The sequence below is a fragment of the Leopardus geoffroyi genome, chromosome B4 (assembly GCF_018350155.1).
Source record: "Leopardus geoffroyi isolate Oge1 chromosome B4, O.geoffroyi_Oge1_pat1.0, whole genome shotgun sequence".
Classification (NCBI taxonomy): Eukaryota; Metazoa; Chordata; class Mammalia; order Carnivora; family Felidae; genus Leopardus; species Leopardus geoffroyi.
Genome location: NC_059341.1, coordinates 80,986,085 through 81,011,450, shown reverse-complemented (window position 1 = coordinate 81,011,450; position 25,366 = coordinate 80,986,085). Strand labels below are relative to the sequence as shown.

The following is a 25,366-nucleotide window of genomic DNA, read 5'->3' as shown; positions in this document are numbered from 1 at the left end:
TGCCAGATGTCCTGGGGTTGTTGGTGGTGGTGATGCAAAATCTTCCTCAGTTGAAAACCTTTGATTTAGGGGTGCCTAGCTGATTTGGTTGGAGGAGCATATGCTCCTGATCTTAGGGTCGTGACTTTGAGCCCCAAATTGGGTGTAGAGATTACTAAAAAATAAAGAAACTTTAAAAAAAAAAAAAACCACGTTGATTTAAAATGATATGCTGGGAGCTGGGACTGGCTCAGTGGAGGAACATGTGACTATTGATCTCAGGATCATAGGTTCCAGCCCCAACTTGGGTGTAGAGATTACTTTAAAAAATAAAAATAAATAAAATGATAGATGCTGAAATTTTTGTCAAAAACTTTCATTTTAATAATTGGAAATTAGACGAAGAAGACCGGTAAAGTGTTTAGAAAGTAGTCTTTGGTGAATGGATCACTAAATCCTAATGGATATCTCTTCATATGTAGAGTGATCTTTGTTCCATTGGATAAAAGGACAATTTCATTAAATTTTTACCATTTCTTGAAGTTTAAACACCATTGCATCCAGTGTTTGTTTGGCTTCCTAAAATATTAGCAAATATTTTTTGGAAGAAGATGGACCTTGCGTTAGATGCTTCTTAGATTTTTGCCTGCTTTAAGCCTCTTTCCTTTACTGAATTCTTTTGGATCAGAGTTTTACCCTGACCCTGTACACATATTGAAATAGGCTTTACTATATAAATACACATGCAAAGCACTTTGGTATTTTCTCATCTGCAGTACACGATTTCATTTTCTTAGAAATACCAGGTCAGTTTCTGCTGATTTCATGGCCCTAAACTCACAGTTTGGGGAAAAAAAGCTCATCTGAAGAAAGAGAACCAAATCATGCTTCTTACATTACTCTGAATGGATTCCTTCTATCTCCAGCCTGAGCTGCTTGGATTTATAAACAAATTAACCTGTGGTCCGTTATTTGACGATTTTAGTGATATATTTTAATTTGAAAGATTTCAGGATTTGAATACAGGCTTCTTGGTTTACTGTGGTATGCAAGTACAAATTGCTTTTTTGTGAATTCTCTTACAATGTCAGTTAATGGGTCTGATGAACATTTCTCTCTCTGGTGGGTAATTTTTCATTGAAATTCGGAGACTATCAGATTGAAAATCTTTAAGTTTAGGCTTATTTCTTGCCATCAGAGAACCTGGTCTGGTTGTTCATTTGTACCGGTGTGTTAATAAAACAAGATGTTTAGCTTATGTTACAAAAATTAAGTTTCAAGTGGTTATGCTTAGAACTTAAGGGTATATACTATTGCCACCAAACCTGAAAGGGAAAATAACACATCTTCACTGGTCTGTCTGAAAACCAATACAAAGAAAGCCATCTGGATAGTAGGTGAGTGGGGTGATGGTTGGGGCAAAAAAGAAAGAAAGAACATGCCTCTGCAGTGACTGGATTTTAATATGTCTAGGAAAGTTTTGGTGGTTTTCAGACCCCTTGATAGTGGCTCTGGAAAAGAGAAAAGGCATATAGGATACAAAGATTTGTGAGGAAGATTAGATTAGCATTTTTTATTTAAGTTATATAATTTAACCACAAAGCATGATTTATATATCTTACTGGAATAGCCCATTTAATAATTCTCGGTAAAGCATCTCTCCTTTCCTTGTTCTTTTGCTCAGTCTATTTTTATTTCCATTTACCTTACATGAAATTGGGCTTAAAGCTGTGTGCTGTGGATATTGATTTTAAGAGTAGTGAATTACAATGTGAGATATCACTTGTAACTGACTTAGTATGGCTGCTATTTACACATTGTTATTCATGAACTTGGACTCTGGGCAATTATCTTTTTTCCCTGACATAACTTTGATTTTCCTTTCCTCCTTATAAAGGATGCCTTTAACTGATCATTGTACTAATGGGAAAGAGTCCAGGTCATCCTGAGAAGAGTTGGCTTGTGCAGAGTCCAAGATACAGCTTTGTTGGATTTCTGTAAGCTACTCGAAGCCACATATTCATTTCTGATGACAACTTTACACTTGTGTTGGCAGAACACCCACAGTGACAACTGGTGCCTATGTTTAGTCTGTCCAGGAGCTCTACCAGCTAACATGTTTGGGGAAAAACCTACACTGTTCTTGTTAGCAGCTATGTAAATACTAGACCTCGCTGAGTTTGTCTTCCTGGATCTGCCAGTATTTTGGGAGGAAAATTACATTCCCTGATTGCTTCAATTTACCCTTTGAAATGAGGGATTAAAGGTTTTAGGCATTCTTTGGGTTACTTGGAGCACAATTCTTTTTGGATCAGGAATTGGTTTTATATATATCCAGTTTATGATTCTTAAAAATTTTATTTCCCCTGTGTATTACTTTCCTGTGGCTCCTGGAACAAATTACCACAAACTTAGTGGTTTTCAAACAATAGGAATTTATTCTTACAACTCTGTAGGCCAAAAGTCTGCAGTCAAGGTGTTGAGCCCCCTCTGGAGGCCCGAGGGTAGAGTCCCTTCCTTGCCTCTTCCAGCTTCTGGTGGTTGTCAGTCTCATCTTGTGGCCTCAGCTCTTCCTGCTCTGTCTTCACATGATCTTCTCTGTCTCAGAACTCCTGCCTCTCATCAGGATAAATGTGATTGCATTTAAGACCCAATCAGATATTCCAGGATAAATTTCTCCTTTCACATCTTTTTTTTTTTTTAATTTTTTTTTAACGTTTTATTTATTTTTGAGACAGAGAGAGACAGAGCATGAACGGGGGAGGGTCAGAGAGAGAGGGAGACACAGAATCGGAAGCAGGCTCCAGGCTCTGAGCCATCAGCCCAGAGCCCGACGCGGGGCTTGAACTCACTGACCGCAAGATCGTGACCTGAGCTGAAGTCGGATGCTCAACTGACTGAGCCACCCAGGCGCCCCTCACATCTTTTAGTCACACCTTTGCCCTATAAAATAATATTCATGGGTTCAAGGGATTAGGACTTGGGTATCTTTTGGGGGGCCATCACTCAGACCACTACACCTTAGTTCTCTAACCCCTATCCAAATAAATTTTGCATAATTCAAAAAAAAGCTTTTTTTTTTTTTTTTTTTTTTTTTTGTTACTTTAGAGAAAGAGGGGCAGAGAGAGAAATTTTTTTTTTTTTTTTTTTTTTTTTTGAGAGAGACAGAATGAGAATGAGACTCTAAGTAAGCTCCATGCTAATTGTGGAGCCCGACCGGGGGCTTGATCCCCTGACTCAGATCATGACCTGAGGCTGAAATTAGGATGCTCATCTGATTGAGCCACCCAGGCACACTAAGAAAAAGTTATTTTAAAAATGAGAGGCAAATGGGGACAAAAAAAGGCTCAGGAAACTTAGATTCTATTCCCATATCTGTCATTAACTAGTGATAGAACCTTGGGTGAACCATTTGCTCTCTTTGGTTGTTAGTTTCTCCATCTTACATGAAAGGAATTGGATAGGTGATTGCTGATACCCTTCTAGACCAAAGTCTTTCATTAAATGACTCCTGAATTGTCTTGGAGTTTGTTTTTGAAGCCACTAGTTTTAAATGTACATGAAGAACTCTTTCTAATATTTTGGGCCAATGTAGTCCATTGGTGGTCTTGCCTAGGACTTGAAGGATAGAAGGCTAAGTTGTTGGCTGGTTGTCTGGTTGCCATATCCTTGGGGTATTGACACAGGATAACACATTTGTTAATTGTGTGTGATTTTCTAAAAAGAGCATAATGGACTACTTGGGCCATTTTTCACTCTCATCCTAATGAGGCTATGGACTGTGTAGTCTGGATTTCCTTTCTGGTAAGTGTAGTTTGTCAAAATTAAACAGTGACAGATTTTTTTACCTGCAAGTAGGTCGTGGGGCTATAGTTTCAAAATTCTTCACATGCAGTCTTATTCTTCAGACTTAACTGAGTGCCTGTTCCATCATGCTTCATTGCTAGAAAGGACACTAGAAAGTATGGGCTTGAGATGGTGTTGTTGAAAGGACTATTCAAAGATCAAGTTTTATAATACACTCATTTCTTACATGGAGAAGAGGAGAAGGAACCAAATTGAATTCAAGTATTCTTCTGATTGTAATCTCCATTTCTTAGAATAAAGCAAGTTCATATCTGAGTCAGCAGGCATAATTATGTCGGAATAAAATGCCCTGTTAAAGAGGTCAACCAACAGGCTGGGATATATCTATCTTAAGTTTGGTTTCTGAGGCAGATCCTCCACGTGCCTTCTTTCTCATCCCTAAATCAGTAAGACTTACTTACCTCACAGGGAGTTATGGAGGGTAATAATACTGCTAATTTGTTCTGTATTTCCCAACAATAAATTATATCTAAGGATCTGATAAAACATAGGCAAACCTCATTTATATGAGTAGTTGGAGACAGGCATAGATATAACTTACAGATAGTTCAGAAAATTCATTAAAGTTATTTTGACTTCCTCTGTCATCAGACATCTTACCTTCTGTTTGCTGTATACTTTCCAAACTGTTCTTTTGTTCTTTTTCCATAACAGACATGAGGTAGGTAGGGCAAATAGCTAACACCAGATTAGATGATAAAGGGATCAATTCATCAAGAGGACACAACAACCCTGAGTTTTACACAACTAATAATAAAGCCTCAAAGTACCTGAAAGAAAAAACAATGGAACTGAAATATATACATCTGTATTAATACACTTCTAAGCAACCCATGGATCAAAGAAGACATCACAAAGAATATTAGAGAATATCTTGAACTGAATAAAAATGATAACATGACCTTAAAATTTGTGGGATGTAACTAAGATAGTTCGCTTAGAGAGAAATTTATAGTATTAAATGCTTCGGTTAAGAAAGCAGAAAGGTCTAGAGTCAGTGACCTACATTTCTGTCGTAAGAACCTAGGAAAAAAAGAGCAAATTAAACCCAAAGTAGGCAGAAAAAAGGAAATAGTAAAGATAAAAGCATGAAGTATAAAATAAAAATAGTAGAGAAAATCAGTGAAGGTGAAAGTTGATATTTTGAGAAGATCAGTAAAATTAATAAACCAAGCAGGTCTGATCCGGGAAACAAACAAATGACTAAGAGAAGGGATGTCACTGCTGATTGTAGAGACACTTTAAAAACAATAAGGGAATATTATGAACTATGTCCATACATTCAGTGTCTTAGATGAATTGAATCACTTCCTTGAAAGACAAACTACCAAAGTTCACTTCAGAAGAAATACAGAACCTCACTAGCCCTGTAGTTAAAGAAATGAAATTTGGGGGGTGCCTGGGGGCTCAATCTTCTGACTCTTGATTTTGGCTCAGGTCATGATCTCACAGTTTGTGGGTTTAAGCCCCGAGTTGGGCTCTGCGCTGATAGTGCAGAGCTTGCTTGGGATTCTCTCTCTGCCCCTTCCCCATTCACCCTTTTCATCTCTCTCTCTCTCTCTCAAAGTAAACATTAAAAGGAAAAAAAAAAGAAATGAAATTTGTAGTTGAAAACCTTCCCCCAGTGAAAACTCCAGGGCCAGATGGCCTCACTGGTAAGTTTTACCAAACCTTTAAGGAAGAGATAATACTAATTCTACACCAATACTTTCAGAAAATAAGAGAGGAGGGAACACTTACCTAGCATTCATTATTTTTAATTTCATTTATCAGGCACTTTTGTTTCATATATATAATGTTTATTTATTTATTTATTTATTTATTTTTTACATTTTTATTTATTTTTGAGACAGAGAGAGACAGAGCATGAATGGGGGAGGGGCAGAGAGAGAAGGAGACACAGAATCGGAAGCAGGCTCCAGGCTCTGAGCCATCAGCCCAGAGCCCGACGCGGGGCTCGAACTCACGGACCGTGAGATCGTGACCTGAGCTGAAGTCGGACACTCAACCGACTGAGCCACCCAGGCGCCCCTAATGTTTATTTTTGAGCGAGAGAAAGAGTGAGCGTGAGCCAGTGCACAAGCAGGATGGGGCAGAGAGAGGGGGACAGAGGATCCAGGGCAGGCTGTGAGAGGACAGCAGCAAGCCTGATGTGGGGCTCAAACTCTGGAACTGCAGGATTATGACCTGAACCTATGTCAGACACTCAACTGACTGAGCCACTCAGGTGCCCCATATTTCCTTTATATTTTTAAAAGTGTTTTCTAGCTCATTTGTCTTACCTTCACAGCAGATCTGTGAGATAAGTATGGCAAATAACTTAACACCCTAAGGTTAACTGAACTGTCTAGCTTGATCTTTCAATCATCTGACTGGAAGAGGACCACATCTTCTAATTCCTAGTCCTGATTTTGCCACCGTTAACAAGTTGCCCTTTTAGTAGCTTTTTTGTTAACAGCCTTTGGGGACAGGACTAACCAGTGCTGACTTAATCAAGGAGAAACTTAAAATCCTTAGCTCTTAAATTGAAGACTGGGTTAGAGACAGTGCTCATGCAATGCTTGACACTTACTAGGCCCTCAATAAGTATCCCAGAGCAAGGATCAGAATTGCTATATTAATCATCCCTTTGGCATAGGATTTAAATTAGGATTGTAGTTGGAAACTGGACAAAAAGAGAGTCAGAAACATCTTACTTGGTTTAAGTAACACATCAGAGCATTCAGTGGAAGAGCTGGGTAGTCTGAGATTGGCTATCCCTTTTAGCCGTTAATCTGGTGGTGGCCTTTCTTTGCATTTAACTATCAATATATCTGAAGTGTAGAGCACACTTTTATGATATTGTGGCATAGTAACTCACACTTAAATGTCAATAGAGACACTTGCAAAGACCTACAAGGTTCAATAATTTCTGGTGTGGGTTTGTTTCTCCTGTCATCACCCATTATGTATTTTTTTACAGCTTTTAAATTGCCACAGAGAGAAATTGGTCAGGAACATAATGGATGGCCAAGGAGCTGCCAAGGATACTGTTGTATGGGATGGGAAAAAGTTCAATACTGCCTTGATTTTATTTATCTAAATTGTAGGCTATGACTTCAGTATAATTCATGTTGCTAATACACCAAGGTAATAGTAAAGTACAAAATTATGCCATAAGTTGAAGGAGTGCTCTCTTTTACTCCATGAAGTTTAACAGTCTAACTCCAATTCTATAAAACTCTTTTTTTGTCAGCATTGTATTAATCAAATTTTAGTGTATTGACTTAAATTATAATAGCATTTCAATAGTTAAATTAGAGATTTTAGTTTATGGTTATGCAAATTAATTTTTATGTCACTTGAATGTCTTCTCTAAACTAAGGCTGTGAGGTAGTGTAAATTGGCATAGAAGAGGCTTTTCCTTAAAATAGAGGATTTGTGGGAGAAACCGGAAGGGGTCTTTGTAGACCCTTAAGCTGCTAATATCTAAAATCTGTACAAGCTGGGGGCACCTGGGTGGCTCAGTTGGTTAAGCATTTGGACTCTTGATTTTGGCTCAGGTCATGATCTCACGGTTCGTGGGATCTAGCCCCACATTGGGCTCTGTGCTGACAATGTGGAGCCTGCTTGGGATTCTCTCTCTCCCTCTCTCCTCCTCCTCCCACTCTCTCTCTCTCAAAATAAATAAATAAACTTGAGAAAAAAATAAAATCTGTACAAGCTGGACGATGTCGGATTAGCACTGCATCTTAATTTTATGGCTATTTGAAAAATATGACCTCAATTTTACTTGCGGGTAGATCTTTTAGTTCTGTTTTAACCCTTTCATGTTTTGTGAACATGCTCTGCCAAAGTGGTATGTAAAAATCTAAGATTCATAGTATCTACTCAAACATTGCTGGAATCCATTTTTCTTAAGATTTACTTATGATGAAATTGCCAGGTTCTTCATGAAAGGTGACTGAATCTACTAGTTCATGCTTCATCACATTTAATTAAGGGAGGGATGGGTGTGAGATTAACTGTGGGACCCAAGGAATTTAACAAAAATCCCCTACCCCTGGACAAGCAGAGCAAGACTAACTCCATCTTGTGCTACACCCACTACCTCATGTATAACCCCCACATGACCTACTTATTGCTTAAGACACTCCCCCACCCTAGTCAAGCCGCTGAGTACACCCTTACTGGAAACCGGCTCACTTAGGAATGCGGAACCCCTAACCGCCAGAGAATGTAAACCCCACCTTCTGCTCGCCAAACTTGCACACCAATTCTGACCAGAGTGATAGGCTAGTTCAAACAGTTTCTATAGGGTAAATTGTAATTCAATTGGCCACCTGCGTGTGGACTGACATAAATGTGCAACTTTCTGTGTGTGTTACAATCTCATTGGCCACTGGCCCCCTTAAAACTGCTACACCTCTTAACCTAGGGGTCCAAGTCCCTGCTCTGCTGTGTCGGGTATACTTGGGCCCAAGCTTGAGCTTGCAAATAAACCCTCGTGCGTTTGCAGCGGTATCGGCTCCTTGGTGGTCTCTCGGATTCGAAATCGGGGGCATTACATTTGGGGGCTCATCCGGGATTCGAGAGACCCCCAGGACCCCACCCGGAGGGTCCCACGTCTGCTGAGTGCACTCAACTTCTACCTTTCGCGCACATATTTTCTGAGAGCTCTGTACTGTATCTCTACCTGTAGGAATTCCAAACTGTCTTTGGGTCAGCATTGGCTTAAGCGGACGCGCTGGCGAGCCATCGACCGGGGGTCTTGGGAGACGTCCCTTGCCCCCGCCAGGAGGACAAAGTCCTCATCTGTGAATAGGGCCGGCTGCCATTACGGACAGCCAGCCCTTCGTTTTACTTTCTGTTTTGTCTCCGTGGCCGCACTGGAACGTTTGTCTGTGTTATTGTGTCCTTGTTAATCGTCATAACTGTTTGTGTCTTGGTGTGGATTGAAATGGGGCGGACCCAAACCACCCCCTGTCTCTTATGCTCTCCCACTTCTCGGACGTTAAGGAAAGGGCTCATAATTTGAGCACAGACATAAGAAAAGGGAAATTTCAGACTTACTGCATGTCAGAATGGCCAACCTTTGACGTGGGATGGCCCCAAGAAGGAACTTTCCACCTACCTATTATTTTGCAGGTCAAGGCTGTAATCTTCAAGGACAAACCAGATGGCCACCCTGACCAGGTGCTCTACATCCTCGTCTGGCAGGACATGATTGAAAACCCCCCTTCTTGGCTAAAACCATTCTTACCCCCCAAAGCAGGACCTACCAAGATTCTAGCCCTGCGGAAAGCCAAGAAGGAGACTGACACAAAGGCCAAAACGCCCCTTTATCTGGTCTTGCAGGATTCCTCTCCTGCCCTGATTCATCCACTGCCCTACCAGGCTCTCCCTCTCCCTTCTGCCCCTCCATTGGAAGCACCAGGGGCTGCAGGAGGGGCACCACCCCTCCCTGACGAAGGAATTCCTGTGCGTGGGCCAGCAGCAGGGACACATGGATGGACCCACCGGGCGGCCCCACCCTCAAATATGGGGCCGGCCGACTCCACCTCCCTTCCCCTCCGCGCCATGGGGCCTCCTGACGAGTCTGGAAAACAGCCAATGTTATATTGGCCATTCTCCACCAGTGATTTATATAATTGGAGAACTCAAAATGCAAAGTTCTCCGATAACCCTAAAGATTTAATTGGGCTTTTAGATACTGTTCTCTTTACCCACCAGCCTACTTGGGATGACTGTCAGCAGCTCTTGCAGGTTCTCTTCACCACCGAAGAGAGAATGAATACAGGTGGAAGCTTGGAAGTCTGTCCTGGGAGAGATCAAACAGCCGACTCAAAACCCAGACCTCATAAACGCTGCCTTCCCCTTATCCCACCCTACCTGGGACTACAATTCGGCTGAAGGTAAGGAGAGACTCCGGGTCTACCGCCAGACTCTAATGGCAGATCTCAAGGCTGCCGCGCGCAAGCCTACTAATCTGACTAAGGTATATGATGTAAGACAAGGTAAGGATGAGAGTCCAGCAGCCTTCTTAGAAAGAATCACAGAGGCTTTTAGGCAGTACACCCCTATGAACCCAGAAGCCCCAGAAACAAAAGCCACAATTATCATGGCTTTTGTTAATCAGGCCACTCCAGACATCAAAAGAAAATTACAAAGAGTGGAGAGGCTAGGAGAAAAGAGCCTGCAGGACTTAATAATAGCAGCAGAGAGAGTTTACAATAATAGAGAAAGCCCAGAGGAGCAACAGACTAAACTATGCGACCGGCAGACCCGAAATCTGGCTAAGATTCTGCTGGCTACAACCATGGATGACCCACAGGAAAAATGGAGGCACCTTAAGAAGCTGACTTCAGGGACAGGTAAGGAAGATGGCCCTGGTCCCTGACGGGAGCACCCTAAACTAAACAAAAAACCAATGTGCTTATTGCATGGAAGAGGGCCACTGGGTGAAAGACTGCCCTAACAAAAGATCTAAGGCCCCTGCCAAGATATTAGAGATGGAGGACCTGGACGACTAGGGGAGTCGGGGTTCGGTACCCCTCCCCGAGCCCAGGGTAACTCTCCGAGTGGAGGGGCAACCAGTTGAATTTCCAGCGGACACTGGGGTACAACATTCGGTCTTATTACAACCCCAGAGAAAATTGGCGAGCAAGACCTCATGGGTGCAAGGGGCCACGGGGACCAAACAGTACTCATGGACTACCCGAAGAACTGTGGACCTCGGCATGGGTCGGGTATCCCACTCCTTCATGGTCATCCCTGAATGTCCCTACCCGTTATTAGGTTGGGACTTGCTCACCAAGATGGGGGCACAAATTTGCTTCCACCCCAAAGGGGCAAAAATCCTAGACAAAGAAGGGAAACCGATTCAGGTGCTTGTCCTGAGTTTGGAAGATGAATATCGTCTCCACCAGACCCCCCCAGCCCCAATGACTGACATTGACCGTTGGCTACAGGAATTTCCTCAGGCATGGGCAGAAACAGGTAATCAGGCTAGCCCGACACCGACCGGCTATATAGATAGAACTAAAACCGGGGGCAGACCCTGTCAGGGTCCGCCAATACCCCATGCCTCTCGCAGTGCGAACAGGAATCACGCCCCACATACGGCGACTACTAGACTCAGGCATATTAAGGCTCTGCCAATCGGCATGGAACACTCCCTTGCTGCCGGTGCGAAAACCACACTCTAACGATTACAGGCCACCCAGGACTTAAGGGAAGTCAACCGGCGAGTAATGGATGTGCACCCCACAGTCCCAAACCCATACACCCTCCTCTCCACCTTGCCTCCAGACAAAAATTGGTATACAGTATTAGATTTAAAAGATGCCTTTTTCAGCCTGCCTTTAGCACCCAAGAGCCAAGACCTTTTTGCCTTTGAATGGACGGACCCCGAGAAAGGCATCAATGGCCAACTCACCTGGACTCGCCTACCACAAGGATTCAAAAACTCACCAACCATCTTCGATGAGGCCTTACACGAAGACTTGGGTGAGTTCCGTTCTGAGCACCCTCATTTGACCTTATTGCAATATGTACATGATATCCTGCTGGCGGCGGAGGACCAGGACACTTGCCTGCGAGGCACCAAGGACTTACTCCAGACTGTAGCGGCTCTAGGATACCGGGCCTCAGCCAAAAAGGCCCAAATCTGCAAAGCAGAGGTGAGCTACCTGGGGTACAAATTAAAGGATGGACAAAGATGGTTGACGGATGCGCGGAAGGAAACCGTCCTGAGGATCCCACAGCCGCAAACCGTCCGTCAGGTACGAATTCCTGGGGTCGGCAGGGTTCTGTCGATTATGGATTCCGGGTTTTGCCGAGATGGCCATACCCCTCTATGAGGCCACCAGGCACCAACAAAATTTTGAATGGACAGAGGCCATGAACAAGGCCTTTAATGACCTTAAACAGGCCTTGCTGTCTGCCTCGGCTCTCAGGTTGCCTGACCTAACCAAGCCCTTCTACCTGTATGTAGACGAGAAAGACGGGGTGGCAAAAGGGGTCCTTGTCCAGTATATAGGTCCCTGGAAAAGACCCATAGCTTATCTCTCTAAAAAGCTGGACACAGTGGCCGCTGGATGGCCCCCATGCTTAAAAATTATTGCCACGGTGGCCACTATGGTCAAGGACTCAGATAGGCTAGCCATGGGGCAAGAGCTATATGTTACCACCCCACATGCTATTGAAGGGGTACTCAAACAGCCCCAGACTGCTGGATCAGCAATGCTTGTCTGACCCTACTGCTGAACCTATCAGAGCCTACTGCTGAACCCCTCCAGAATTTTATTCAAGCCACCTACAACCCTGAATCCGGCAACGCTACTCCCCAACCCAGACTGGGACACCCCTCTGCACAATTGTCAAGAGATTTTGGCACAGACGCACGGAATCAGGGCTAATCTCCAGGACCAGCCACTGCCGAACGCGGACGCCACCTGGTATATGGACAGCAGCAATTTTGTCTGAGAAGGAATCAGATATGCGGGGGCAGCCGTAACCACAGAAACGGAGATCATCTGGGCAGAGCCATTGGCAGCCGGAACATCGGCTCAACGGGCAGAACTGATCGCCCTGACCAAGGCACTAACCATGAGAGAAGGTAAACGAATAAACATTTACACCGACAACAGGTATGCCTTTGCCACCGCTCATATCCACGGAGCCCTTTCCAGAGAGAGAGGGCTTCTGACAGCAGAGGGAAAGACTATTAAGAACAAAACAGAGGGGCGCCTGGGTGGCGCAGTCGGTTAAGCGTCCGATTTCAGCCAGGTCACGATCTTGCGGTCCGTGAGTTCGAGCCCCGCGTCGGGCTCTGGGCTGATGGCTCAGAGCCTGGAGCCTGTTTCTGATTCTGTGTCTCCCTCTCTCTCTGCCCCTCCCCCGTTCATGCTCTGTCTCTCTCTGTCCCAAAGATAAATAAACATTGAAAAAAAAAATTAAAAAAAAAAAAAAAAAAGAACAAAACAGAGATTCTTGAACTCCTAAGGGCCCTCTGGCTGCCCAAGGCACTAGCTATCATCTATTGTCCAGGACACCAAAAAGCAGACACACCAGTAGCCAGGGGAAACCAGCTAGCCGACTCAAAAGCAAAGGAGGCGGCCCTTTCGGTGACCCAGGTTTTAACCACGCTACCCGATCTGGGAGCATCAACCCTGCTGGACACCCCCAACTATACTGGCACTGACTTACAATGGATTAAACACTTGCCTATGACCCAATGCTTGCGTGGCTGGTGGAGGGCCACAGACTCCAGCATCATCCTGCCAGAGGAACTAGGACGAGTCCTATCCAAAATGCATCGGAGTACTCATATGGGAACAAGAAAGATGGAAGACCTCATATGACATGCTAAGATCATTATTAAGGACTCTCGAGCAAAGATCGAGCAGATTGTGGCAAGCTGTCATGCATGCCAGCTAACCAACGCCACCACCCATGGGTCTAACGCCGGAACCCGACTCAGGGAAGACCGCCCAGGAGCATACTGGGAAATAGATTTCACCGAGGTAAGGCCTGGAAAACATGGGTACAAGTACTTGCTAGTTTTCATAGATACTACGAAGATGTAGATGCTACGTGGACAGAGGCATTCCCCACTAAGCACGAAACAGTGCAAATCGTGACCAAAAAGCTGCTGGAGGACATTCTGCCAAGGTATGGATTTCCTGCCAGGATCGGATCCGACAATGGACCGGGTTTATTTCTAAGGTAACACAGGGAGTAGCACAAATACTGGGGGCAGATTGGAAATTACATTGTGCTTACAGACCCCAGAGCTCAGGTCAGGTAGAGAGAATGAATAGGACATTAAAAGAGACCTTAACTAAATTAGCCTTGGAGACTGGCGGGGACTGGGTCACTCTCCTCTCCTTTGCCCTATATAGGATGAGAAACTCACCATATAAGATGGGACTAACTCCCTGCGAAATCATGTTTGGTACATCCCCACCTATCATTCCTGCCTTGAAACCCGAAGTGCTTGCTGAGTTCAATGACCAACAGCTTCTTTTCTCCCTCCAAATGTTACAAAGAGCCCATGAGCAGGTATGGCCTAAGCTGAAGGCCCTCTACGAGACCGGGTCGCCTCCTGACCCCCATCGGTATCGACCAGGCGATTGGGTGTACGTGCAGAGGCACCAACAGCAGGCACTCCAACCTCGCTGGAAAGGACCCTACGTTGTGATCATGACCACGCCCACTGCTCTCAAGGTCCACGGAATAACTCCCTGGGTCCACTACACCCACGTCAGGCCAGCTGATCCACACGCCGTCCTCAAAGACTTTGTTCCGGAATGGAAGAGTCAGCCTGACAAGGACAATCCCTTAAAGCTAAGGCTGCGTCCCTCCCACTTGCCTCACTAATATTACTTGCGCTGTATCCCCTCGCAGCTAAATCCAACCCCCACCAACCACTTAATCTAACCTGGCACATCATCACCCCAAGCTCTAATCAGGTAGTAACCCAGCTGTCAGAACTACACCCCAGGGGAACCTGGTGGCCTAATCTGACAATCGACCTGTGTGACCTGTTTGGGAAAAACCCCAACTTCCATAACGGATGACTAGGGATACCAGGGTGTGGCACCAAAGTAGGCAAAACAGCCCTCCAAAATACCTGTTTTTACGTATGTCCAGCCCCCTCCCAATCCAGTAATAGTATCTCATGAGGTGGCTGGGCGGACTACTTCTGCCAGGCATGGGGTTGCGAACACACTGGGACATGCAATTGGCTATCACAAAACCCGTCCGGCCTCATAAAAGTCCAACTGAATACTACGCACCCCTCATGCTCAGAACGCCCCTACTGTAATCCAGTCACCATTTCCTTCATGGAGACCGGGAAACAAGCAACAAATTGGGGAGCAGGACTTCTGTGGGGACTCCGGCTTTACCAAAGCGGGTATGATAACGGAGTCCTATTCATGATCAGACAACTAGAGAACCCAAAAGGTCAAACCCTTGGAATAGGTCCCAACACTGTGCTAGTGCCGCCTGTGCTAACATCTCCTCAACCTCAGAGGCTTGCCCACAACACTTCCGATGGGGGCACCCCAGTCCCAACTCTCCTCTCCCCTCTCCTCCCCCTCGACCCTTCTCAACACCTTCTTTGGGCCCTGATGTCCAAAGCTTACAAATTCCTTAACGCAACTAAGCCCAATCTTACCCGATGCTGCTGGCTGTGCTATGATATCCGCCCCCCCTTCTATGAGGGTATCGCAATAATGGGGCAATATAACACGACCACGGACCCTAATGCTTGCAGGTGGCACTGAGAGCCTGGTAGTGAAGGCCTCACCTTGCAGTCCGTGTCAGGCCAAGGACTCTGTATAGGCACTCCTTCACGCACCCACCAGGCTCTGTGCAACGCCTATAAATAATACAGGGTATTATCTACCACCCCAAGACAGTTGGTGGGCTTGTTCCGAGGGTCTAACTCCCTGCGCTCCTGGTCAAGTTATAAACAGAACTGAGGGCTTCTGTGTGCTGGTTCGACTACTCCCTAGAATCATCTACCATTCAGATGAACAGGTGCTTCAATGGAAAGATGCGGATACCCACCAACAAAGTAAACGGGAACCCATCTCAGCCATCACCATTGCCTCCCTATTAGGAATTGGATTGGCAGGCGCAGGAACAGGAAATGCCTCACACTAGCCACCCAGGCCTCCCATTACAGTAGCCTCAGGGCTGCCATTGATATAGACCTAGAGCGCATAGAGACCTCCATTTCTCACCTCCAAGAGTCCCTAACATCCTTGTCTGAAGTGGTTCTCCAAAACAGAAGGGGATTAGACCTAGTCTTTCTACAACAAGGGGGAGTCTGCGCTGCCCTGAACGAAGAGTGCTGTTTCTACACTGACTACTCAGGGATAGTACGAGAATCAATGGCTAAGGTAAGGGAAGGATTAGCCAAGCGAAAACGAGAACGAGAGCAGCAACAGGGATGGTTTGAATCACGGTTCAATCATTCTCCCTGGCTGACTACCTTATTGTCCTCCCTAGCCGGCCCCCTAATCATCCTTCTCCTTCTGACCTTCGGGCCCTGCCTCATCAATAGACTAGTGGCTTTTGTCAGGGACTGAGTCAACACAGTTCAACTCACGGTGCTCAGGCAACAATACCAACCACTGACTCGACAGAAACCCAGAACCCATGATTGGGTCCTGCATAGGATCCTCTGGAAAAGGGGGGAATGTGGGACCCAAGGAATTTAACAAAAATCCCCTACCCTTGGACAAGCAGAGCAAGACTAACTCCATCTTGTGCTACACCCACTATCTCATGTATAACCCCCACATGACCTACTTATTGCTTAAGACACTCCCCCACCCTAGTCAAGCCACTGAGCACACTCTTACTGGAAACTGGCTCACTTAGGAATGCGGAACCCCTAACCGCCAGAGAATGTAAACCCCACCTTCTGCTCGCCAAACTTGCGTGCCAATTCTGACCAGAGTGATAGGCTAGTTCAAACAGTTACCATAGGGTAAATTGTAATTCATTTGGCCACCTGCATGTGGACTGACATAAATGTGCAACTTTCTGTGTGTGTTACAATCTCATTGGCCACTGGCCCCCATAAAACTGCTACGCCTCTTAACCTAGGGGTCCAAGTCCCTGCTCTGCTGTGCCGGGTATACTTGGGCCCAAGCTTGAGCTTGCAAATAAACCCTCATGCGTTTGCATTGGTATCGGCTCTTTGGTGGTCTCTCGAATTCAAAATCGGGGGCATTACATTAACACCCACCTGAGACTGTGGTCCCTTAAGAGGAGTTCAGTACATTGCAAAGACAGAATTGTTGGAAAGCATTATCTGGAAGACATTTGCCCATAGCGGTGCCAAATTCTACTTTCTCATAAATTTTGGAACAATTGCATGTCTAACCTCTTGCCCAGTGATGGGTTTGGGTGTAGCCTAACTAAATTTAACGTTTATTTATTTTTGGGACAGAGAGAGACAGAGCGTGAACGGGGTAGGGGCAGAGAGAGAGGGAGACACAGAATCGGAAACAGGCTCCAGGCTCTGAGCCATCAGCCCAGAGCCCGACGCGGGGCTCGAACTCACGGACCGCGAGATCGTGACCTGGCTGAAGTCGGACGCTTAACCGACTGCGCCACCCAGGCGCCCCTAGCCTAACTAAATTTAAAGAGGACTGACACTTGAGAGAAGAAATTCAGTAGATGAAAAATTTTTTTAAGTGTTTATTTTTGAGAGAGAGAGAGAGAGTGTGTGTGAGCAGGGGAGGGTCAGAGAGAGAAGGAGACACAGAATCCAAAGCAGGTTCCAGGCTCTGAACTGTCAGCACAGAGCCTGATGTGGGGCTCAAACTCACAAACCATGAGATCATGACCTGAGCCGAAGTCGGACGCTTAACTGCCTGAGCCACCCAATCACCCCAGAAACTCAGTAGATTTTAATAAAGGAAATAAAATCCCATATAAAATTATTTTGTGAGATTGTGATCTCGTAATGAGATCTCAAGAATTTGTGTTACTGCTAAACATGTCAGTGAACCAGACTGATTAACTTCAAGCGGTTCTGAGAATCACTACGGTACACATTCATTTATATTTTTTAATGGTGTGGTTCATTGCTTGGAGGAGAGTACAGCCAAATAAAATTTATAAGGCACCCTTTATCTATTTATAATGTATATGTTTTAATCTAAAAGTACAAAAGGCCCTTTACTCCCTTGCTCACTGGAGCAAGAGTCTTGGATAATCAACAAACAGGATACTTTGCCCCAGACTAATTCTGTGACTGGTTGAGGCAGTGCCTAGGCCTGATTTTTAAAGGATCACAAACTGGAGCTGCACTAGCCAAAGGGAGAGCATTTCCTCTCTCCACGCTCCTCTCTATTAATAAAGTTTGTGTTGTCTATATGTGGCTTGTTAATGATAGGGGTGTTAACGACCACAGTTAATCTTCCTCCTCAACTCTTTCCTAATCCAGTCTCTTAAATAGACATTTAAAAAGCTTTTAACTCCTCTTGAATTGGGTGCTCATGGGCTTTTGGTGGAGGTGGAGTGATAGTTATCAGCCCATTTAACAAAACCTGAGACAGCCAGGACAGCTGTAATGTGCATCTCTATGCCGTGTTTTTGTTAAAATGCCACATGGCTAACACTTTGGAAATCATAAATCTAGTAGAAGAAAACATCTTTATAGAGGGTATTTTAGTTTTATGCTGTATGTGTTACAAACTCAAAATCATTGGTACTTCTAGATACATAAAGAACAAAGAACATAGTAGACCAGATTAAAACGGTTCTGTAAATTTGGTTTCTTTTCATCTGTTTTATTTATCACAATAAGGCGATACAGACGACTCCTGGAAGACAGTGCTGTAGCTGGCAATTTAATCTTCACCTAAGCTACTAACTTTCCCCAAGTACTTTTGGGGGAGAAATGGGAATTTCTCAAGCCTGGGCTAACTGAATTCACTCATTGGCAACATATTTAATTAATACATGTGATAGGGAGCTTTGCATATGCCCTCACCCTTTTCTCCTCTTTATGTAGGCTTTCTTTCTGGAGGATTTTTGCCTTGCTAGTGGGGTTATAGATTTTATTTTGAAACTCTAAAATGGAGGTGCCTGGCTGGCTCACTTGGTAAAGCATGCAACTCTTGATCTCCAGGTTGTAAGTTCAATCCCCATGTTTGGTATAGAGATCATTTAAATATAAAATCTTTAAAAAAAGAAGAAGAAGAAGAAGAAGAAGAAGAAGAAGAAGAAGAAGAAAGAAAGAAAAAGAAACTCTAAAATGAAGAGAGAGCTCACCGATTATGTGTTTTGACATTTGGTCTGACTACCGCCTCCAAATAGTTCAGTGGGTGGTTCAGTGAGGCACTTTACCAGTTGGTTTTCGTTACTTTAAAAAAAATACAAAGCAAGCTCAGAGAAAGATTTAGAATTATGTTGTATATATACTTTTGCTCGTAAGTAGTGATGAAAATAAAATGTGCTACACCAAGATCTAAGAAAAGCCACCAAGACAGCTGGCATTGCAAAGTAGTGACTGGAGGGACTGGAGCAGAGCCTGAACCGGACAAACAGATCCCAGAGACCCTATGTGGGTGATTCTGTGGTTCTAGGATTGATAAATGCAAACAGCTGGCCATTACCTCTGTTGTTCTGGATTGTCCCAGTTTTCTGTAATGGTCTCTCTGTACCTTCTGCAGACTAGCAGTTCTTAATACATTTTTTAACCCTTGTAATGATATAATGAGTGGGATTTTTTTGTCACTCTTCTCTTTCTGTTTTACCTCTTCACTCCCCCCCCGCCCCCCCCCCCCCCCCCGAAGATTTATCTGTTAAAGAAGTCTCCTGTCATCGACTTGGAATGTGGGTTCTGACTGTGCCTGGCCACAAAGCTCTTTGATGTTTTTCCAAGGCTGACTTCTTACCAGATCCCTGGTTTAGGTATTTTTTTTTTGCCTAGCGCTCAGGCCTGTAAGGTGAATTTGCCTTGTGTTGTTGATATGAAGGGTTGGTGGAGCCTACTCTTTTCTCACATCCTGATGGGCAGTTCAATTGCTGGAATCTATCTGTAGCTGTTGATGCCTTTAGCAGAGTTACTGTGTGTAAGAAAGGGCTGAGAGCTGTTACGCTTGAAAGACTCTAGAAACTTGAGAAGCTGCTCACCCCTTCCTATGGAGATTTCTATAAGGATAAGGTTGCGCTCAGGCTCATCCTCTCTTCCTTCGTCATGGTATCGGGATTCTACCTTAATCACTCCATCATCCTGCCAGCCATGTCTCATTTCTCATACTTGAACGCTCCCTCCTCTCAAGCTCAGCGTGAACCACCAGTCTTGATGCTTTATCTGGTCCGGGCTCTAGCCCTTAAATTGTCCGTCTGGCTTTGTGTTTCATTTGACCCTAATATACTGGGTCGCACTGTCTAAAGGAGAATTATGTTCCCTCCAACGTCTGAGTGCATTTCTCATTTCTTACTGCTGCTCCTGAGCAGATCTGTAACTTCAAGGTTAAGATAAGACACATTCCATCAGAACTATGTCGTCATCCTTGCCAGCTTCTGATCTGTGACTGTCCAGGAGATTTACAAGACACTTGCATGCCATTCTTTACAGAATATTATGGTTGGACTCTGACTCCTGGCATCACGCCCAATTTGATTTGTCAGCTGTTACAAAACCCATTTCCCAAAGAGAAAAGGACCTTAGCCATGTGCCCTTTAGGCAGTTCTTAAAGAGGGGGAAGGAGGAAGTTGATCTGACATTATTTCCGGGTGTTTCAGGGAGGGGATACACACCAGAATATTTTTGTCCTTTTCCTTGTTGATTTCACTTTTTTTCCTAAAAGATTTCACTAAAATATTAATGTTGCTGTCATTCTTTCCTGTTGTTTATCTCTTCACAAAATTACTGTTAGTCTTTTCATACTACCACTCCAATGCTTTTCTGAGCTTTAAGAAGTAAAAATAAGTATTTTACCCTTAAGAGAGAATGTACCTGGGGCGCCTGGGTGGCTCAGTGGTTAAGCGACCCTTGATTTGGCTCAGGTCATGCATGATCTCACAGTTCATGGGTTTGAGCCCAGAGTTGGGCACTGCGCTGACCGCTGCGGAGCCTGCTTGGGATTCTGTCTCCCTCTCTCTACACCTCCCTTGCTCACTGTCTCTCTTTCTCTCTCTCTCTCTCAGAATAAACATAAAAAAAAAAAAAAAAAAGAAGAATGTACCTGTGTATTCTCTGAAACTTTATTAGTTTACTGGTGCCTAGTTAACAAAGACACTCTTCTTGATGTCTACTAACATGTTGAGTTGCAGGAGTAACTACATGTGATAGGGTTTACCAGTTTAGGAATTTGGAAGGTCACATATTTCCTGCTGCTGTTGTATTTGGCCCTATATTTTTACAAAAGCTTCTCTTTGGGGGACTTACCATCTCTTTGGTTTCTATATAAACTCACTGTTTCCCTAGGAGGTAGGCAGTGGGGATTTATTTGGCCCATTTTAGTGACTGGGGTTAGATCTCAGTTATTTACTCTGTATCACACATGGCAAGTTAATCACAGAGTCAGAACCCTGATCTAATTCCTTTGGCATTGTTTTCATATCCTTTAACTACAAAAAGTTTTAAAAAGTTAGGAAGAGTCCAAAAAGGCAGTTTTTACTCAGATTTCCTGACGGGTCCATTCAAAGTTGAGGAAATCTGTAGTTAAAAACTGTCTACTTTACTCTCATACCCTGTAATCTCTTCTGTTTGATAACCAAAATAATCACAATTCTCTGCTTTTTCCTCACTTGGGTTCTTTGCTTTGGACTGTCCCTTTTTCTTACTCTCCTATGGCAGCAATCTCTGGCTCTAAAGACCTATATTGTAAAGCAGAGCAGGGCTTTGGAGCTCTCCTAAGTGTTCTTTAGGGCCAGGAGAAAGGACACTTTATGGGACTGCAAGTCACCAAGTATTTCTTTTCTTTATCTCAGCCTTCCTTTTCTCAAGTGTTAGGTATTATTGGTATATAGGGTTTTAAATTACTATATATTAATGCTTTGGGTGGGTCGTAATTATTCAAAAATTTGTTTCATAACGTTATAAGAACAACTAATGAAAATGGTTTTAACGATGGTGAGGATGGACTTTTAAACTACTCCCTTTTTAAAAACTACTGAAGGATTAAATCTTTTTCTACCTATAATGTCAGTTGATAGGTTCTTTGGTAATGCTTCAAGTGTCTGGATTCTGTTTCTGTATCTAGTATGTATAGTGTCTTGAAATACTTCCTTTCTCCCCCTTTCCTGCTATCCACCCCCCCCCCCCCCCCCCCCCCCCCCCGGCCTGCATCCCCCAAGCAATTTTAATTAACTGTTCAGTGACAGATGGTAGAAAAGGCCTTGTTTAAAGTGCTTCTGGGCTGGGTTGGGGTGGGTGGTTTGAACTGATTCCCGTTGTACAAGGACCTAGCCTTTCCCCTCCCCCTTCCATTTGAGCTATAATCCTGTTAGATGATCTTAAAATGCTATTGATTAATTCCCAGTGCTCTTAGAGGAATAAGTACGAGTTTTGGGTTTAAAACCCAAGAACCGATTCCCTTGAGCTCTGAATGCCTTAGCTTTGAGGCCAAGGGAGTACCTTCCAACTTCTCCACCCAGTCTTCACAGAAAAGGAAAGTTAAGCCTTTTAACTTTTCCGTTTGCTCCCCCCCCCCTTAGTCTAGTACTGCTGCCAGTTGCCATGGCAACGGGCTGGGACAGCTGCGCAGTGGCTCCCAGGCAGCTGGGTGGGGGCGGGGGAGCTGCCAGCCCGCCAAGCCCCAGACCTGGGAGGGGAGGCCCCTCCTGTTAGCCCAGAGGGAAAGAAAGAACTGGGGCGATCCGGTAGGTAAAGGAGGGAACCCCCATTCATCTTCTACCTTTGGGGCTCCTCTTCTGCATGAAGGTATAAAGGGAGATTTTCCTCTTTCCTCCCTCAAACTGAAGAACACATATGTAAATCCTTGTTTTTCCTCGTGAGGCATGGGAGGCCATAGCCACAATGCTTAACTGCATGCATCTAACCCGGGGCTGGTTTTAACCCCAGCGCTCTGACCTAAACTGCTCAGCTCCCGGAAATTCCAAGGTGAGTGGGGGTGGGGGTGGGGTACTCTCCCTGGAATATGACATTTCCTGTCTCTGGTGAGGTCGGAGGCTGTTTTTATTTTAAATAAGATTTTTTTTTTCTTAAAGCTTAGGACTCTCTTCTAAATTCATGGAAAAATTATTTTGAAACTCCTGTCTACATTTCTCCCCCTGCCACCCCCTCTTCCAAATAAAGGACTTTAATAAAAACTTAGTTTTATTACAGGGCAGTAATGGGTACAATTTTTTGGGTGGGCAGCCCTATTGCTAATAGGTTCTGGAGACATGGTTTCCAATTAGATGTTCTTGGAATAATTCCTTAAATGTTGCTAACTTGAGGCAAATTGATAAATGCAACTTTTTATGCTACTTGACTTGAACAAAATTCTGGGATTAGTAGTGGCCTTCCTTGTTCCTGGGAGTCCTCTTCTAGTCAGGATGGAAATATTTTTAGAAAGTGGTGAAGAAAAATCTTTTAAGATTGCAGGAAAAGAAAAATGGAGTTCAGCTAAGAAAACAATTCCTGCTACTCTATAATCCAGGCTGTAGGCATCATTTAACATGGTTAAAGAAGAATTCTTAAAAATGATTATGGAAACAACAACATGGGAACTTAAAAAACTAGATTCTGTGTTGAGTACCCCCTAGTTGTGCATTTTTCTGAGCTTAACTCAATTTCCATTTGTGTTGCCTTGCTTCAGCTTTCCTTGGGCCTATGAATGGTTCCTCTGTGTTTTGAGGCTTCGTGTTGATGTGAGTCTGGGGCCAGAGTTCTTTTTCCTCCTCTTCTTCCTTTGGCCCATGGTCAACTCCAGTTAAGAGAGGTACCTCCTTAACTATTTGGATTAGTTGAGCCTTGAGAATTACTGAACAATCCAGTAACTAATTCCTATTTTATGGAATAAAATTTTCTTTTTCTCCCTACCTTTCTCCCATCCCCAAATGAAGAAGGAGGCTTGCTGTGTCTGAGATGCCAGCCTTGCTTTTGTAAGCTGATGGATAGTATGTAGGGACAAGCTCAATTTGTTTAAGGGAGAGATGTACCAGGTCACCGAAGACAGTGGTGAAAGATGCCTGACCAAGCCTTTTTTGTGTGCTGCTAAGAGGCTAGTCAGGATCCTTAGAGCAGAGGAAGGCTTACAATTTGTGGCTTTTCTTTTTTCATTTTTATAAAGAAACTTACTCACCTTGTAGGGAAAGGTTTTAATTCTATCCCTCTTTTAAGCTGATGGTTTTCCGCATTTCTTTGAGATCCTGGGTTTTAAACAGTTACAGGAGTAACATACCATACCACTTGTCTTTTGGAATCTGAAAATAGAGGAGTTAGACAGTTGTGTCTAATAATGATTTTGGTCTTGTAAGCTGAAGAGAAAGTTGTGGTTGGGAAAGTGGGGATTCACCCAGTTTTTACTTATATTCTTAGGAATCATCTGTAGAATGCTTCAAGACCCAAGAGAGGGGTACAGTACTCCCTGCATTCCATCAAGAAGAGACAAAGGTTTTTTTTTTGTTTTTGTTTTTTTAAATTTTTTAGTGTATTTATTTATTTAGAGAGAAAGTGAGTGAGCGGGGGAGGGGCAGAGAGAGGGAGAGGGAGACAGAAACCCAAACTGATGTGGGGCTCAGTTTCCCAAACTGTGAGATTATGACCTGAGCCAAATCAAGAGTCGGATGCTTGGGGCGCCTGGGTGGCGCAGTCGGTTAAGCGTCCGACTTCAGCCAGGTCACGATCTCGCGGTCCGTGAGTTCGAGCCCCACGTCAGGCTCTGGGCTGATGGCTCAGAGCCTGGAGCCTGTTTCCGATTCTGTGTCTCCCTCTCTCTCTGCCCCTCCCCCGTTCATGCTCTGTCTCTCTCTGTCCCAAAAATAAATAAACGTTGAGAAAAAAAAATTAAAAAAAAAAAAAAAAGAGTCGGATGCTTAACTGACTGAGCCACCTAGGTGCCCCAAGCAGTGACAGAGTTATAACTCCTTGTATGGATTCTGACCATTTTGTCCTTCCTATTTGCAGGAACCCGGTGGCCTTAGTCCTTCAGGTGGAACAGCTTGCGACATGGGCAAGAAAACCAAGCGGACAGCTGACAGTTCTTCTTCAGAGGATGAGGAGGAGTATGTCGTGGAGAAGGTGCTAGACAGGCGTGTAGTTAAGGGGCAAGTGGAATATCTACTGAAGTGGAAAGGCTTTTCTGAGTAAGTGCCTTCTTTTAGGCCTTCGGACTCTATCGGGTGGATACCTTTGGTTTCTTTCCCCATGAGCCACCACCATCTTTGTCTTTTCCTCTCTCCACCTGCATTCCTCCTAAGAGTCAGAAGGCACAGCAGTAAACGAAACAGAAGTCTCTCCCTTGGAGCTGGGGTTCTAGTGATAATGCTTTTGAGAGACAGTATGGTGAATTAGGTGCGTAGATGTGGAGCCAGATCGCCTGGGTCCAGATTCTTGCTCCCCAACTTAAGAGCTGGGTGACCTTGGTTTTAGTTCCTTATTCTTTTTCCTCTTCAATAGAATAGGAAACAGTACTTGTCATAGAGATGTTGGGTAGATGTAGACCCTGACAGGTAAGTTCAGTGTAACTATAAACTGTTACTGGGGTGCCAGGCTGGATCAGTTGGTACAGCACGTGACTCTTGATCTGAGGATTGTGAATTTGAACCTCATGTTGGGTGTAGAGATTATTTAAAAATAAAATCTTTCTTTCTTTTTTCTTTTTAAAGTATAAACTGGGGTGCCTTGGTGGCTCAAGTCAGTTAAGCATCCGGCTGTTGATTTTGGCTCAGGTCATGATCTCACAGTTTGTGGGTTCAAGCCTGGAGTTGGACTCTGCACTGATAGTGTGGGGCCTGCTTGGGACACACTCACACTCACACTCACTTTCTCCCTCCACCCCCCCCCCCCCCCCGCACTCATGCCCTCTTTCAAAAATAAACATTAAAAAAT

At 44.3% G+C, this 25,366-nt stretch overlaps 1 protein-coding gene across 6 annotated transcripts in view; it reads left to right on the top strand.

The window, feature by feature from the left end:
- Positions 1–25,366, top strand: part of CBX5 (chromobox 5) — a 45,405-nt gene that overhangs the window by 2,098 nt on the left and 17,941 nt on the right. Inside the window, exons 1-3 of one of the 6 annotated variants that reach the window (XM_045466805.1) lie at positions 22,120–22,191; positions 23,855–23,929; positions 24,443–24,621. In XM_045466805.1, the coding sequence (XP_045322761.1) occupies positions 24,485–24,621 (137 nt within the window). In that variant the 5' untranslated portion in view covers positions 22,120–22,191; positions 23,855–23,929; positions 24,443–24,484. Of the gene's footprint in view, positions 1–9,558; positions 9,741–22,061; positions 22,433–23,854; positions 23,930–24,442; positions 24,622–25,366 lie in introns of those variants that run through there. The other 5 variants (XM_045466803.1, XM_045466807.1, XM_045466806.1 and 2 more) reach the window with 5 other exon arrangements.